General features: G+C 37.0%; 1 protein-coding gene across 5 annotated transcripts; it reads right to left on the bottom strand.

Moving 5' to 3' along the window:
• Positions 1 to 33: 33 nt before the first annotated feature.
• Positions 34 to 7486, bottom strand: LOC136780571 (uncharacterized). 5 transcript variants are annotated; one of them, XM_066739026.1, is made up of 8 exons: positions 3045 to 3640; positions 2425 to 2540; positions 1940 to 2091; positions 1595 to 1860; positions 1267 to 1499; positions 810 to 1157; positions 497 to 627; positions 34 to 376 (listed from the first exon to the last, which is right to left on the bottom strand). In XM_066739026.1, the coding sequence occupies exons 2-8, from the start codon at positions 2489 to 2491 to the stop codon at positions 35 to 37; spliced, it is 1539 nt and encodes a 512-aa protein (XP_066595123.1). In that variant the 5' UTR covers positions 2492 to 2540; positions 3045 to 3640; the 3' UTR covers position 34. The 5 variants fall into 5 exon arrangements, 1 of the variants encoding a protein (XP_066595123.1); XR_010823776.1 differs by lacking the exons at positions 34 to 376; positions 810 to 1157; positions 1267 to 1499; ... (1 more) ...; positions 1940 to 2091; positions 2425 to 2540 and adding exons at positions 5023 to 5434; positions 5974 to 6688; positions 6855 to 7486 and having other exon boundaries at positions 517 to 627; positions 3045 to 4956; XR_010823775.1 differs by lacking the exons at positions 34 to 376; positions 810 to 1157; positions 1267 to 1499; ... (1 more) ...; positions 1940 to 2091; positions 2425 to 2540 and adding exons at positions 5974 to 6079; positions 6340 to 6688; positions 6855 to 7486 and having other exon boundaries at positions 517 to 627; positions 3045 to 5434.
• Between the last annotated feature and the right edge of the window lie 10309 nt (positions 7487 to 17795).

Raw genomic sequence — 17795 nt, 5'->3', positions numbered from 1 at the left:
ACCATTCAAATTAAAATATCAATTTTTAGGACATTTACTCAGATATATTCTTCATATCGTTCATTAATTCAGTTACGAAGGGAATATACTTATCGAATTTAGTCTTAATTTGGAAAAAGTAGTATTGTATCAATTCCCAAATGTGTTGACTCTCTGGAGGATACTTGATATTCAGTACAAAAAATAATTGGAAGCAGATGTTAACAGCATCAAGTGCAGATGATACTTCGTACAAAATGTCATCAAGAGTTATATAAATTTTCTCAACTTTTGTCAATGTTGAACCTAATACAATTATCGATGGCTGCAACGGTATTTTATATTCTTTCATTGCATCTCGTCTTTTTTCTATCAATAAGTTAATATCACCTGCAATCTGAAAATAATTAAAATTGAATTAAACAAAAAAATACTTTTTTTTTCAGCATTTCACAATTTTTATTCCTATTACGAATGTTAAAAGATGTTAATATTTGTATTTTGCAAATGTCCTTACCGTTACATGATTTATGATACTTTTCCTGCACTCGTCAATGGATGGTTTCCAATTTTTTTTCGCGCAACGTACCCTTCCACGAGGTGGTAAAACGTGAGGTAATAAAAATAATGTAATGATAACCATAGAATCTGAAAATTAAAATTTCATAATGCCTTTCATAATATAGACTATTTCACGATCTACTTAAAGAATGGGGGCTGCAACATGTCATTACATTAGAAAGTTGGAAAACAATAGATTAAAAATTAAATTAAAAGAAGAATTGCATTTTCGAAGAAAAACTAATTATGAAGGGCTACATTAATCTCACCGTCATTCAAATTATTGAATTTTAATAAATTATTTAATTGTTGGGTTTCAGTATCCTTCTTATCCATTGACCGAATCAATTGTAACAACGAAACAAAAGTTTTCCATGCAGTCAGAGATAAAAATGAATCTGTTATTTGTAGCTTATTAAAATCAAATTTGATTAATTTATATGCATGGGGATGTTTTAGAATAGGCCAATCCTCAATCATTTTCTCAATTGTAGCATCATCATGTAAAAATTCATTTCGTCTTAACATGTAAGAACATTCCCAATTGAATTCCACCATATTCCAAGGTGCCAAATTTCTCTTTAGCCATTCCTTGCTTTTATGCTCATCTGCTAAATCTAAACTTGTAATAATTTCGTTTAGTATTGGTAGGGATTCACATTTTGATAGTATAATTTTTTTTTATTAATTTTACTTGTCCAACAAATTATTTTTACTACGAAATACCTTCAACTTCTGTAACAACGTCTTTTGTGCTGTCGTCAACATTAGTTAACATCTTAAATTGATGGAGACAATTTCGGTACTTATTTACCAGCTTACCACGACAGGGAATGGATTTTTTAAAACCTGAACATTTTTTTTTTATAGCCGGTACGAAATAAACTTCCTTTTCTTCATTAGGAAAAATTTCAACAATACTGTCGCTTACATTGGATAAATCAGTAGAACTCAATTTACTTACATGAAAGGAATAAGCATTAATTGATAATCACTACACTTAAAGGAAAAAAGAAAAAAAGTTAAAGGAAAAATAAATTTATTAATTGGTTACCTGTTTGAAGTTTTAAGAATTTCCGGAATAATCAAATCGACAATTACATTCCTGTTTTTACTTGTTAAAACCTTTTTTGTTTTATAAGATTTTAAAATAGCGCGTCCCTTCAGAGATTTGTTCAATATAGAATGAACTTTATTTTCTTTATTAATATTAAAATCGCCTATGAAGGTGTTTTGTCTTGGAAAATCATCTTTTTCAATATCCGAATCAGTAGAATTTGTAGTTTCGCACGAGCTTTTACTATATGTTTCAATTCTTTCCTATTTTATATGTAAAAATTGAATATGTAGTACATTGAGTGTTTTTCTATGCAAAATGATTAATAATTTAATAGGATACCTGAGAGTGAGAAGTTTCTTTCAGTACTACATTATTCTTGTATGCCTCTTTCCACTTTTCCACGAAAATAATTCGTACACCAATTTTAGGTATAAGTTCTTTAATTAAATCATCATTTAAATTTTGTAACGATTTCTCAGTTATCTCATTATCTGCAATTAAATAATTTGCAAATTACCGTCTAACGTATATTGTTAGACCTCTTTTGGAAATATTAATTTTACTAGTACATACAAGTGTAATTTTTAACTAGATTGTATTTTCTGTAAATGCACATAGTGAGTATTTAAAGAAAAATAACATACCCAGTAATGCATAAGGATTTTGTTAGCCTTTATAAAGTCTGAGGGAATACCTCCTGCATTACTGCATCTATTATTTGACATCAAATATTACTATGTTTGAAATCTATTACTGATAACATTGTATTGGAAAAAATGGTAATTATAGAACAGTATAAATACTAAAGCTTTGTTATTAAGTACCTGCAAACGTCTGTATGAGATCTTGCAGCCCCCAATTCCTTAGCAATTCTTTTGTAAAGTCGTCCATTGCTCTTACTTTGCAATTAAATTTTTAATATTTATAATAATATATTTATCTGCAATGTAAATATATTTTCACGCATTATTAGTGGATGTTTCGAAAAACATTAAAAAAATGTGGCCCCTTATTTACGATCGCCATTATATATTGTTTTCAATATTTCGTAGTATTATTTGTATAGGCCGTCCAACGGACTAGTCATATTTGCATAATAGTAACGCATACTGCTTTTTGTAAAGTAAACAAATGAAGAAAATTCAAATAAAAAGTAAGCTCTGAGAGATGCCATGAAGCAGTATTAATATTTCTTAGTATATACATTTTGATCAACTGTTTCAACACAATAGCATTAAGAAAAATAATTTCTATAAATAAACTATTGAATTTATTTTTCTTCATAATTATCTTTTTGGTCTCTACTTTTGAGCAAATTAACATGCATAAGAAAGTTTATGCAAGAAAGTGAAAAGTATAACTTGACCTTACATACTTAACTATTATTAGAAAACAGTAAATTATTAAAAGGTATCAATAATGGATTAAATGATGAAACACTTACGGATTTCTCTATATGCGCTGATTAGATGATCCTCTAACTTTCACTGAGTCCTAATATCCAAACACAATTACAGGATTCAAATACGCTGCAACATTACACACAAGTGGTAGATGTTCCACACTGCCCTTCCTTCTGTTGTGCTTGTCTCTTTTCGTTGTACTCTTCTACAATGCTCCCGAAAGGATCCGAAGAAAGCCGAGTTTCGTCGAAACAATTACTTTCCCAACAACTAGATGGCGCTAACTTTTCAAATGTGTATTGCTGGTTATACTTTGTTTTATTGCAGACGCACAGAATGAAAATGTAATGGATAACTTGTAAACTTGTTTAAATTTTACGTTTGGCATAAAGAATGTATTAAATTAATACGAGTTAAATATAAGATAAGTAAGTATTTGCTTGAAAAAAAAATTAATTTTTGCTTCTCTCTTTATAATAACTTATTCGAATTAAACACTATAATCATAGAACATAAATGCTTAGGGATATCCCATAATAGCAAGCTATTAGCATTGATGTGCTTCGATTTTATTTATATGAAAACTTTATTAGAAATATATACATGGAACTTAAAATTTACTTTTCCGTTAATATTATCGCCGTCTAAGGGGAACAAAGGAACCAAGAAACCCTTGGTTGTAAATGATTTCGACATTCATAAGACGACGATCCTTTCGATAAGGCCTTGCAGCTGTACCTCCGAGGTACACACGTACTTTACGCTCAGGAGCATTTCCGAGTACTCGTTTGATGAAATCGACTGTTGGTCTTCCGACATTAGGACATCCCTCAACATCCAAAGTTTGAAGACATAAACAGTCCTGTATTACACCACACGTATCTTCATTTGTAATCCCTATGTTTTCACGGCATATTAACATTTTTAATTTAGGCAAACGCACGAGAAAGTAGCCACCAACACTTATGTGAAGTAGAGACATGTTTAATGTTTCGAGTCGTTTGAGTCTTCCCAAAGGGTCTAGAGCGAATTGTTCTCTAATATTTGTACAACCTGCTATATCTAAATGTTCCAGTTTAGGCATAAATTGACCAATCTCCCATATGAACATATTGTCAACCCATCCACAAAACTGAAGGGACAAATCAGTTATATTTACAAATCTCCTTGGTATTGAAATCTTGGCATTCAAATTATTGAGCGGTATCTCAAAGTAATCCAATATATTTCCATCGTCATCATCATCTTCGATATTCATATCGTCTATTGCTTCAAGTTTTGGGTTACAATAATTTAAATGTAAGATCTTCATAGTGTCACCCAGTATTTCATTATTGACCAGGGCATGTATAATAGAGTTCTCAAATTGTTTTGGCCGTACTATATACAGGGCTCTAAGTTTAGAAAATGATGTAATAGCAATGGTAAGATGATGGCTTCTCACATGGGATTCTTCCAGACGCAACTCCTCAAGACTATATATCAGACCCAACAGGCAAAATCCTGTAATATTTTTACCAAGAGAAGCAAAATGTGTCAATTCACAATTTGTAAAAGCTATGCGCAGATCCATATCTATTTGACCTTCACAAGCTCCCAATTTTAAGATCTTCAAAGATCTTATTCCGCCGGCTAACTCTCGTATAGCATTGGACCGTATAGTAACAGAAGTTAGGCACAGCTCTTCTAATACCTTGGCTGTCTTCACCAATATAGATATTAACTGAGGTTGGAAATTAGTACACAATGACGAATCTACGTTTACTTTGCGTAAATAGGGCCCACAGCGTTGAACTAACCAATAGAATGCCTCCTTCGTCACTTTCTTGTCTTCCCAACGAGAGTCATTTAGCTTTAGCTCAGTTATTTCCCTCATAGATTTTCTCATACCTTCTCGCCAGCTACGACATACAATTTCCATCCGTGACCGATCTGCAAATGGTAGATAGGTACCTATTATTGCAATAATATCCTCCGGCAACTTTCGTTCTTCCGGTAAATTGCAACGTTCAAAAGTACCGGGAGAAGAGCCCAATATCTTTTGTGGTACGATCAAATTTAGGTCGTGCCACAGATCAGCCCGTAAGACACGTATTTTTCGATTGTGTACTATCAGTGGCACATCTTGTACAGCTTTCAATGCTGCCGATGTCTCTTCTGGTGTCCGAAATGTGATAAATGCTGTATTACCGGTTGCTTTCCTTAGAACCACGACATGAATTGCTCCGTACTGACTGAAGAGTTTAAGGAGATGCAGCTTTTTCGTTTTCGGATTCAGACGGGTTACATACAGCCTCCTTGATTCCGGGCCCTCTCCAGAACATTGTCCTGCTATCTCCATGTAGCTATTTATCCAATTGCACTGCACGTTAATGCAAATATGCCGTTAGTCACTTCCTTACTAAGGTGATAACATTCAAAGATCCACAATCTGTAATAAGTTTTATCTATTGAATATCAATATATAGTTACACTGAAGCATCAGAAAGCTACTATCGAATTTACCGAAATTATAATAAATTGTTAAAACGATGATTATTACAAAAGCCATGTTGTGTTTGTATTTTTTTGACAAATACACGCTTGAAAAAATTAATTCAATTGAAATAAATCTTTTATGTGAATAAATAGCCACAACAATTTTATTCCATTGAAATGTAACAAAATGCAAATAATATATCTAACACTAAATAACAATGTTCACGGTGTGTAATATCAGCAAAAATGTATTTTAAAAACATGACGTTTGTTCAGTGCAAGTATATCCTTCTTAATAATAGTGCTACTTTCTTTATCTATATTCATACTTCCATTAGCAGTAAAGATTTAAACTCAGACGTTTCTAGGAAATACCAAAAATATTAGAGTTTTGGTTTCTATTTATACAAAAATACATGTTTTTATACAAATTATCAAGTAATGTTGGGTATAATTGTAAATGAATTAATTGTAGCAAAAAACTAATATTACCTTTATGTCATTAATAAACTGCGCAGCTCAATAATTGATAATGAAATAAATTTTATTCATTTACTTCAACACTTTATCCTTCTTGCGCTGATTATAAATTTATTTCCTGAAATATATTTTGTTATTCGTATCCACACATATGCATACTGTGTATGTATTTATTTATTTAAATTATAATATACTTTATGGTTTTTTTGACTGGCAAACTCATGCATAACTGAAACTGTTTATAAGACTTGGAACAAGAACAATGTCATACAAAAACTATAAACTTTTAAATAGCGAACTCTCTTCTAAACAATTTGACAGCATTGGTCATGCGTAACCCAGCAATAGCACAATAAAAGTATTATATCGAAGACTCACTATTTATATATATTTAATAGAAATGATGAAATCACTAATTCCAATTGTTATATACCAAGTAATAATTACTATCCTCTTCCCTTTTAACTTGGCTTGGAATTTTATAGTAATTATACCAACGTTGGAAGTATTTAGGGCTATCCCACTATTAATTATAATAAATACTTCCCAGGTTAGAACAAATACCTTTCCAATGCTAAATGCAATAATAAGTGTTTGTGGTTATTCCAGCTAGTGAATATGTACAGAATCGTTCTTCTCCCTTTATTGTTACACTGAGGCTGGAATATTATGTAGCTCACTCTTTAAGTCACTTTCTTCCCAGAAAAACTATTTAATTGGAAAGAATCTGAAATATTAGGTTATTAGATATAACATAATGATCAAGAAGTTATTGGGAAGCTATTTTTTTTTAAAAGATTGCGGTTTACCACATTTGAAATAACCGTTTACTGCTATTACGATAATGCCGGCCGAAACGCACAAACGTTGCTACGAATATATTAATTACTTACGATTTTAACTGTTGTCGCCAATAACTTGTTGCCTTCTCCTCCTTTAACTTCAATCTTTTAGCAAATAGTACTAACGAGGGAATATTGAGGGTTATCCCACTATTGAAAACAATAAATACTTCCCAATTGGTACCAAGAGTGCTTTTCCAAAGCAAGAGCTGTTTATTAACTGCGTAGTTGAAGTAGCTAGTAAAAAATGTAGAGTTCTTTGTTCACTGTAAAACTTCTCTCTTTTTCTCTCTCTCATTTCTTTACTCTAACTCACAAGATACTGCGTCGCAATTTTTATTCACTTTTCATTTTATTAATTAATATTTCGTACAGAAAATGGTAGGCCGGCGACTCATCATGTGCTTATACAGTATGGAGTTTTTCGGGACTTCCCCACTCCTCTCAAATAAACCGACGAGTCGCGGCTAGCAACAATAGTAACTAGCGAGTCTTGCAAGCTCGATTGAGGGGTTAGGGAGGGGAAATTTCCGTAGGTTCGGAAAGTGATCGTTTGGAGGTAACTTTCATATAAGAATTGTTCGGAATTAATGTGAAATCATTCATTTACATTTCAGTTTGTTTGATTCAAATAGCTTTTAAATGAAAATCAAACAAATATTATCTCTAAATTAAAAAAAATATTTCAGGGAAATATTAAATATATTTATAATTAAGAAATATTTGAATTTACTCGTAACGAAAATAAATAATCAATTAAAATTAAAACTATTCGTTTGAAATATAAACTTCGCGTTTATTTTGTGGAAATAAACTGATTTCATTTGAAACAAATTTAAAAAGATTTTGGTTTAAACAAATATTAATTCTCACTAAACGAATATAAGTTTATATGCAGTAAATGTAATATTTTAAAGCAATTGTTCCTTTCGTTTAAATTAAACATATAGTAGTTGCAAACAAATGCAATATGTTTTAATTCAATATATATATGTTTTTGATTAAGTATAACTGTTGTCTTACATTGAGTTCAAAGTTCATTTGATGTAAACCAAAAATATTTACATTCCACAATTGTTCGCTTGATGTAAATAATAAAATTTTTTGTTTCAAAAATATGTGTTATTGAATACAGAAATTTATGACAATGTTTTCCAGTTATTTCATACGAGTATTAAGTTTCATTAATCGAAGCAAATATATATTTAGAAGTAAGAAATATATTGTTTCCTAATTTTAACAAAATTAATTTTCAGCCAAATAATTTTTCTTTTCTATTAAATGAATATTAATTTGAAATTAAATAAAAAGTTACTTTTGCCTTGTGATCATATATTTAGTTGAAGAGAAAACATATTTAATTCATTCAATAACACAATGATTTCACACAAAGAAATATTGATTTATCTAGTTCAAATATTTATCACTTAAATATATTCATAATACTAATAATTTTGTTGTTTGAAGCAAATAAATAAATATTTAAATGAAAATATTATTTTTTCGCCGTGAAAATTGCCTTCTAAATGAATCACTTTATTTCAATCAAATAAAAAAAGTTTTCATTTGAATTAAATATTTTTTTGAATTTATTAAATTTGCATATTTCTTTAATTCAATTGTATCGTATATTTGACATAAACAAATTTATTTATTTAAATTTATTATTCGCTTGATTATAATGAAAATTATTAGATTCAAATAAATGAAAATCTAAACAAACGCATTTATTAAATCCAAACGATTTTTTCGCTCAGTGTAGGATGCCGCGCTTTTACGTTCCATTTTAACATCTCCGATTTGATCGTAATAATAAAGCTTTGTATTATTATTGAATGCCAATATCTGAACGATACGTGTGTGATTTTATTCGTTCGGTAAATTCGATGAATAGATTTTGTGGCAATATAGGCTATCGCGAATATATCAGTGATCTGCGGTAATATATAGTATATTATGTGTATAGGTGCAAGAGAAAGAGGATGATGGGGGGGGGGGGAGAGGAGGAGGAGGAGGATTTTTGATGAAGAGGACGGAGCTTATCGTCTGGTATACATATACCGCATAGTGGCTCGGTAGTTCTTCAGGGTTTCACAATGGCCGCTGCTGGTACAGCGTATATACTGCAAGTGCATCCTTGGGCTTCCTGGGAAACTACTCGTGAACTATCCCGGGAATAGGTTTTCAAGGTAGATGCATCGAGATGTATGGAACCGTCCGTATTAGTCGATGAAGCTGTTGTTGGTACGTGCCATGCGAAAGGGAAGGGAAGAAAAGGAAGAGGGGAGACGACGAGGCCGAAGTCGAAGCGAGGCAACTGGTAAGTCAAAGCAAATCTATAGGCAAGTTCGACCGGGTGTAAGTAGTGGGTGGAGGGGAACGACGTTTTTGCTCTGGAACTCCCTTGCCCCAAGCGTTCGTGAATCTTAACGATTCGACCTCTCAATTTTCCTCGGTCCGTCCCCTCCCCCCCCCTCTCTTTCTCTCTCTCCAATTGCCGAATCTTCCCCCTTGCTCCACGCCCAGCCACCACGAACAACCCTGTATTCCAGTATTCCACGACGTTTGTTTCCTCCCGGGAAAGTGGGCCATCTACCTCGACAATGGACTCTACACACCATATCCCTTCCTCGAAGCATCTAGCAGCAAGCTTTCCAAGTGCTTCCGACACCCGTTGCCCGCCCCTCTATCGTTTTAATCACGATAGCACAGAGATCGATAAATCAAAAATTCCCATTCGCTTATTCAGAAATAAAGCTATATAGCTTTAAAGCTGGCTCGAAAGAAATTTACACGGATTAAACGTTAAAATTACGAGTCTCGTAAAAAACGAATCTTGCCCATAAACCTTATATTTTAACATGGCTGGTTTCATCGATTATGCAATTATGCGTTGGTGATGAAATCTAGACGAACACGCGATTATGGCATTACGTTAAAAATGAAATTTAACGTGCTTCAGCGTGCGATTTACTAAAATGTTCCAATATTTAACATGTACGCCGATATAAACGTGAATTAATTATATACAACTAGTAAAAATTGCAACGTCAAAGTTAATTGCTTGCATCAGTTGGCGGGTGCATAGAATGGTTAATTAAACCATTGTTATGAATATATTAACGAATAACGTGGGATATGATTTATTTACGATATTTTATTTCATACACGTAATATTGCTAATATCGATATATAGGTATATATATATATATATATATATATATATAACGTCGAGAAGGACGGTGAAGACGATATACTCACTTATATATATATATATCTGGATCGAGGTACGTGAGTGAGAAGGAAGGAGCGCCGAGTGACGACGAGCTGTATCGTTCCATTGGCCCATGGAGAGTGTCTTTAAAAGCTTTGAGGGAACACGAAACCGGAAACTCGAGCGGTCCAACTGTACCGCGACAATTGAATCGTCGGTCGAACGTGATCGGAAAGTCCTCGAAGATGCTATTCCCTCTTAAACGTTTTTTTCCCTCTTACACTCTCTTTTCTCGCATCAGATCCATTTATTCCTTTTTTATGGCAATGACCACCTCGCTGGCTCCTCCACCAAGAAATGTTTCTTCTTGCGGAACGCTATACGTCTCTCACACGTCTCATATTAGTCTCGTGCTGGAATTGCAACAAGTATCGAGAGAAGAACCGGTCGATCTTGATTAAAACCTTGGCTTTTCTGCTTTTCTTAAACAGTTCAGCGCTAACCAATCATAGGTTTTTCTGTGTCGCTGAGCGAAGGAAAAAAGGCAATATCTATATATATATAGCGATCAGTCCGGAGGCGTTGAAGGAGAGAAGCTCGAAGAAAGTTGAAGCACGAGGCTGAGGATGGAGCTTCATCCAGAGCTAATAGTTGCGACAAGGATACTCTCCCCCCACTGTGCGGCCAAAAACTGTCGAGCTTTTTCTGATTTATGCCGGGAAAGGAATTTTCATTGAGTTGGCCTGCAGATACGGTTGCGTGGCGTTTAGCTGGCGGCGCACGAATATCATGTAGTCGAGTCGTGGCACTCGTGAAGAATGGTTGCCGTAACAATAAGCTTGTACCCGAGGTGAACGTATGCTATAGCAGCGTATACTCTCCTGATCCTCCTAAACCCGCGGTTCCTTTTCTTCCGAAAGATCCTCCAGTAATAATAGAAGCGCCGAAGATTAGTTCGCCTCCCGTTCTTCGTGTTGGCTTTCGGTCTAAAGTACGCGTACCACGTACACAGAGAGCAAGACCAAGTTGGGAGAAGGGAAGAGATAGTGTGTGAGAGTGTGCCGGTCAGGCAGACAGACTTTTGTAAAACGGTGTATGGAACGACGAAACGTAATAATAAGCCTCAGTCTTTTCGATGAAAAGCTCCTTTTTTGATGCTCGCCAGACACTGGCGAGCGTGTTACATTGCTGTTTCTCCAGCGGCCCCGTAGCTCCCCTTGGCCGCTCCTCGCCTCGCATTCTCCTCTATATACTATCCCTTTCAAGCCAGTGCCTCTTGGAAACTTTTACAATCAGTCTCATCGAACGCTTCTATCCTTCTCTTCTCTTTTTCTTTCCAATATTATCGATAAACACATAGCTTCACGCTGCTCCACTCACGTTACAACTTCTTTTTCTACTTTATCTCTCGCGTCTCTTGATATCTCATCCGCGATATATAAATAGGGGTGGAATACACACATAGAGAGAGAGAGAGCGCGCGCGAGCGCGTGAGAACACAGAGGTACACGCATTTCCTGGATTCCTCGTGGCTACATTTGACATTCGAACGGGATAGTTCGGTCTTTTTTCCGGTTTTCCGTTGATTCCTGGTCGGCGCGGCGTCGTATTATGCACTCTCGTCTCCCAATTCGTCTGCGTCAAACTCGGATGAAACCATTATCCAGCTACTGCCATTCTTTTATTCCATTTTTTTTTGTTTTTTACGTTTCCATCTCTTTTTGTTTTATTTGCACGGTACATTGGCTCTGCATTGTTTTTTATCGCGAGACTACGGGGGGACCGGTCGATTGTTCGTATCCCTTGCGTGAGAATAAATTTTTTTCAACACGTTTTTAACGTGAAATACGTCAAGCGCGAGGCAACACTTTTTCCCCTGGTTGTTTAATCGCGGACTTTCGGACCTAAGAGGCTGTCCCGCGCATTGAAATTTTCCACAGTATTGTGCTCTATGTAGGTACAGATGTGTGGGTATTGTGCATAGGCTTTACGATTGGGCACCGATAGCCGGCCAGTCGTGAAAGACAACGATGTTTCGTCGGTTTTTATACGTATCCATGCAACAAGAGGCAAACAGCTGACTGCTGACACTGCGCGTCCCTCCGGTCGTCCCTTGTTTCTCCGAGCTCCCATTGAAATATTTCAGAGCCTGCCCCCTCGTCCACTTTGTAATGTGTAACGCGCGTGATAACAACACTCCCTGGAACACCGACGGCATTGACCGTTCGCAAAACCAAAGAGCGAGAGAATCAACTATATCTCGCTGAAATAACAGTAAACGTCCGTATCGTTTTGTTCCTCGGTAAAAGGGGCCTCTGTTTTTTATCGCCATTCTAGCAAAATATTTTCCCCATAAGCAAAGAGCATTCTCGATTGAAATTGAACCTAGCTTTTCACCTATTGATTTATTTCATCGAGAAATTGAGTTTTCAATTGAGAATGACGCTCTCGCACTTTGGCTGTAGGATGAATTTTTTAAGCCATCGAAACCAGGGGTATTTAGAGTCGATTTCAATGGGAGGGCAATCTAATAAAGGTATATAAAAAAGCACGGAGCAATAACATAAATATTGCATGAGCCAGGTAATAGAAGGGGGCTCACAGTTTTGAGGAATAATCTTTGTGACCATTTCGGCAAATTATTGCCTTAACCAGGCAAGTTTTGTATCCGGCGAGCGATAAGGCATGTCGTGGTTTAGCAGCGATAACGCGGATTCTCGAAATTTATAGTACGGAGACTCGAAGAAACGAGATATTAGGGGTAGAAGGGGCGAAGGGTGGAATTAAGGAAAGTGTGTATACGTTTGTGTGAATGCGTGTGCTTGCGGGGGAAACCGCGGGGGAGGGTGTGGGGTGTAGGTGCAGCGCGGAAGAGGGAGTGATGCATGTTTTAGAGGGATTACGAAAATCCGGAAGACAGTAAACAGTGATACAGTTACTTGATACTTGGAAGATGGGATACTCGGTTCGATGAGCCCAGATAACGACGTCGAGCAATGACAATGTCGACGATGAGCGCAGAGCAACATCCCCCTCCTTCTTCTATTTGGCCCAACCCCAGCCCCAGCCCCAGCACCAGCGACTCTGCATGCCTCACTTCCGAACTGAATTCCGGAATCCGGACTTTGCTGCATACATATTTACCACGCCGGCACGTTCTCCGGTTTCCCGTTTTCCTTCCCGTGCGGAAACGCAGTTTAGTCTGTCTAAAGCGAGTGACACTTTGTTAATGCGCGTGTTCTCTCTCTCTCTCTCTCTCTCTCTCTCTCATATGCATTCGCACAGTAGCTTCAAACCATTATTACTTGCTAGTACACATGTACGTAGCATTCCAACTCGTGTATACAGTATGTAAAATCACGAGAAACCTCCGTCTACAAATATTTCCCACTTGGTCGTCACTCTCATTTGAAAGTCTAATGTGTATGTATGATTGAAAATCGCATCTCGTCTTTTTCAGCATCAGCCAGTCTTTTCTTTTTCAAGCTAAAACGTCGTAACATGGCACTGCAATAACGTAATAATAATGAGGCCTTATCGAGACGGCTCGACATAAAATCGAAGCCCCATAGCTGAGAGCATCGAACACGATACTACGGTGCACTTTGCCAAGCCATCACGCAAAACTCGCAAGACTCGCATGGATCGACCGAGCAGGCGACGCGAGACGCGATCGACGTATGTACAACTTTTCTCAGACGTATAAACTCCTGCAGACAAGTAGTTCTCGCGCGAATCTACACTCGGCGGCTGCTTCCTTCATCCAACTTGGATCCTTTCACTTCGCAAAACGCCTTTTTTCCGCAAACTTGTATCTTCACTTTGATTTCTTTGATTGTCCCTCCAAACTTTTCCCAACGATCCTTCCTCATTTTCTAATATTATCAATTTATTTCACTTGCCTCTCTCACATCTCTCTCTCTCTCTCTCTCTCTCTCTCTATAGTATATAGGAACTCGAGAAATGTACGTGGCGAACATTTTAAAGATCACTGATTGCTGGAGGAGAATAGATCGGAAGAGAAAATGTGCAAAAAAAACTAGGCAGCTTGCGAATACTTAATAACCTTTAAAGTTTGAATTAAAATGAAGGGTTGACGTGGGTTCTACAAATGCAGGATTGGAAAAATCAAAACTCATTGTACAAATGGAGGAGAACTTGCGATAAGCTGGGTAAGGGAGAAAAGTTGGGAGAGACGAATAAAAATATTTCGTGTGGGAGAGCAAAGAGAGCTTTTCCATATCGAGGAGCGTCGAGCGAGAGCTCGATTTCTGAGTTGCTTCCACTGTTATTCGACTGGTGCGACAAATCCGAAAGTTCTCGGGCTGCGCTTGGATATCGAGGGGTTTCCGGCTCACAGGTTTGTGCCGCCACCCTCGTGGGCCACATCAACAAGTGATACAGACTGGCAAAAAAGTGCCCAAGGGTGCGGAGCACGCGATAAGACCTCTTCCAGATAAGGAAAGTTATAACCGACACCGTGTCGCTGACGAAAAATCCATGATACCCCCGCCATGTCTTTTTGTCCGGCTCGGCAAACCAATCTCTTTTTCGAGCACCCCTAAGTAAGCTGATCCATTAATGTTAATTTTCGTCTCAAAAGCCTGGCAAACCTCTTGGCCTCTCGGTTTTTTCTTCAAAGTAAACGAAAATTCCAAGCCGAGTTCCAATGCCAACCGAAACGCGAAAACAAGGCTCGCTATATGAAAAAGGAGGAAATTATTCGATAAATCATTGTTGGCTTTTGTTATTGTCACAGGTGTCAGGAAAACTATAGTATTTATAATTCACCCCATCCCCTTGACTCGATCACGCCTCCCTGCTGAGACAATATTGTCGTACACTATATACAATTGTGCAGGTACGTCCAATAGAGATGTATAGTTCGATGCAGGAATTTCTTGTTTCTCTTCATCATCGCTTGGAAAATTGAGAAGAAAATTCGTGAAAATTTCGAGAAATGAGGGAGAAGGGATTGTCGATTAAAAATTGAAATATGGATTATTCAAGCGAGGGAGGATTATGAGTTTGTCGTTCGATACTGATCGCTGGCGGACGTTGTGATGGGAGACGGTAATGTTTAAGACCTCGAACGATATCGACAGGCTTAATCGAGAGCCGTTTGGCGTGTCCGGCGCTCATTAAGGGGCGCGCAAGAGCCGCGAGAGTGGCCATCAGTCTGGCGTCTAACGTAAATTGGGTTAGATTAATGTGCCGGGAACGTGTCAGGGTAGTTTAGAATAGATGGATGGACGGATCGGTTAAAAGGCATAAGTCGCGCGTATCGTGTCTTCGCAACTTTTCGTTGTGTCTCGCCCAACTCGGTTTGGTCTGGTTCGCTTTTACTCGCTTTGGCCCATTTCGACCCACCTCGCTATAATCTTGGTATTGGTCTTGGTCTGACTTGCCGTACGATACTCCACTGTGCCTGAGTACCATGCCAGCGTGGAACTCCCGCCTTCAGCAAATGCAGGCCCTGTAAATTGTCTGGCATTTAATTACCATGAGTAGACAGACCTAGCACGCTAAAGGCTAGACCGACCTCTTCCCACTTTACGTCTTCCCTTTCTCTCCTCCTTACCATCTCTCACCACTTCCTATACCTTTACCTAACCTTTTCCTCATTCCTCTTTTTATTCTTATCCCAAGTCTACTGCCTGCCTCTTTTCTCGTGTAAACTACTTCAACTGTCCTCCGCTTTCCTCGTGTCCCGTTTTACTCTCACCACTTAACACAGCTACCGAAATTTATCTTACCATCGTCAATTAATTACTAATCTAATTAATGCAGAAATAAAAAAAAATCTCCATTGAGATATTTCATCGGCAATCTATTTTACCGACACCAAGAAATTAAATTGCCAACCAAAGGCTTATACAGAGGAAATGAAATTTCCTGCATCCAGGATTAAAGCTATTGCTTTGTGTTCCGTATAAAAAATATACTGAAAGGAATAAAAAAAACACGAGTTACTGATTGAATTGTTTCTGGTTCAAGCGATGTGCTGTGTTATATGATTAGACGTAAATCAGTTTTACTTGGCCGTAAATGGAGTACAAATGTTGTCACACACGATGTGTGCTCTCTACACAAATAAGACTTATTAATATTTTTAATTCCTCGATGTACACGTTGTCAGAGAAACCCTATATGATTATAATTAAGTGTGAATGTTATGTTACGTAGAGAACAATCTAAAGTGGTAAAGGTTATCAGGGGACCATATTAGCTTTAAGGATATTCCTTATTATCCTATCATCGTCTTTTCATCTACGCAAATTGTTTCTTGTCGAAGTTGTTTGTATTGGATATATACAAATCAAATCTGAAATGTTTCCCTATTTATTGACAATGTCTCTCCTTTTCTTTCGCTTCGCGATAGTTTCAGATCGGTTGTCAAAAGCTGATAGAAATCTGTGCATATATATATATGCACATCGAATAATCGTGGCTAGTGGAAATGCCAAGCATGAGTTATTTGTCCGGCCCTTCAACAGATGCGCTTGTATATATACAAATCATTTGGTCTTCCAAAACCACTTATTTCCAAAGTAAGCATATTGCAAATAATTTTTTTCTACAGCAAACCTTAACCTTTTTTGCCGAAGAAATCAATAATCCCGGATTAGTTGGATATTAAATTCCACGCTCCAAGCCATTTACTATTTTAAAGCTTACTGAGAGAACGAATTTAATTATAAGAATTTACGGTACATCTGTTACCGATATCGGTTTCCTTTGAATCTTTCTTGTTGCTGCAATGCGATATCAAACGAAAAAGATATCCAAAAGAGTTTTTTACCTCGGTTGGCATATATTTTTTCACTCTATCTATAAATTAATCGTCAAAGGAAATTCCCTGTAAACGAAAACTCTGAAGCTTCTTTCTGACTTGTCTTATCATATCGAATAATTTTCTCGAACTTGTATCATCGAATTAATAAGTATAGCAAAAAAAAAATGTTTATTTCAATATTCAAAGTAAATGAGAATTAAAAAATACCGAGAGCCTTCGTCGTAAGATAGTTATCCGAAATTAGCATTACACAGGTGAGTATATACCTATATATAGAGTGATGATGGAACGATCACTAGAATTTCTGATAATATTTCAATAAGAATAATAATGATCGTGCGCGCGTGACGAGCGGTTGTTTATTCAATGAGTCCGAAAGACATTTGACGGTTACTCGAGGAAAAATGAGATGAAATTTTTCGCTTATAATAGGCAGCTTGTTGGGGAGCGGGTTTCTAGTTGCAGCAGCAGGAGAAAAGCTTCCTTTCGCTGCACAGTACATGAATTAGTTGGCTGTGCGATGGAAGAAAAAGGAAACGGAGCGCGCGGTTAAAGGAGGCTTAATAATTTCTGCCGTGACTCGTTACCCACTGCGCGAGCCTGAAACTTGAACTTTGACACCGATGCGACGCAGCCTGTTGGGCCCTCCACTCGACCTCTGCTATTTCCGATGGCAGAGAGTGACGTAATTTTCCAACTATGGTCTTGTCGCGTGATGTATTTTAATTTAATTCCGCCATGGATTTGCTTATAGCTGACTGGGTCGGAAAAGATGAAGAGAGAAAGAAGATAGGGATGATATAACGTTGAAGGGGGGTGGCGGGGTGGTAGAGTTGGTGAAAATAGGACTGCAATAGGAGGATTGACGCGTCGCGACTGCCAAGGGAAGGTCGAGACCACTCTTCGGGGTGTTTCTGATTTGTTGGTTCCCAAGAGGCACCTACCTGCGGGTAGCAGGACGCCCTCGACCTCTTCCTACCCC

Source organism: Prorops nasuta, unplaced genomic scaffold (assembly GCF_024137725.1).
Source record: "Prorops nasuta isolate Cenicafe-Biocafe unplaced genomic scaffold, Cenicafe_Pnas_1.2 PNAS00019, whole genome shotgun sequence".
NCBI classification, from domain to species: domain Eukaryota; kingdom Metazoa; phylum Arthropoda; class Insecta; order Hymenoptera; family Bethylidae; genus Prorops; species Prorops nasuta.
Note: the sequence above shows the minus strand (reverse complement) of the source record. Positions and strands in the feature narration are given on the sequence as shown.

What these genes read in the sequence shown, in the direction of transcription:
- LOC136780571 (XM_066739026.1), bottom strand. Translation starts at nt 2,491, where the DNA reads ATGGACGACTTTACAAAAGAATTGCTAAGGAATTGGGGGCTGCAAGAT. An exon ending in CGTTGTTACAGAAGTTGAAG is followed by an intron (nt 1,158 to 1,266) that starts GTATTTCGTAGT and finishes TTACAAGTTTAG; the next exon opens with ATTTAGCAGATGAGCATAAA. An exon ending in GTATCATAAATCATGTAACG is followed by an intron (nt 377 to 496) that starts GTAAGGACATTT and finishes AATTATTTTCAG; the next exon opens with ATTGCAGGTGATATTAACTT.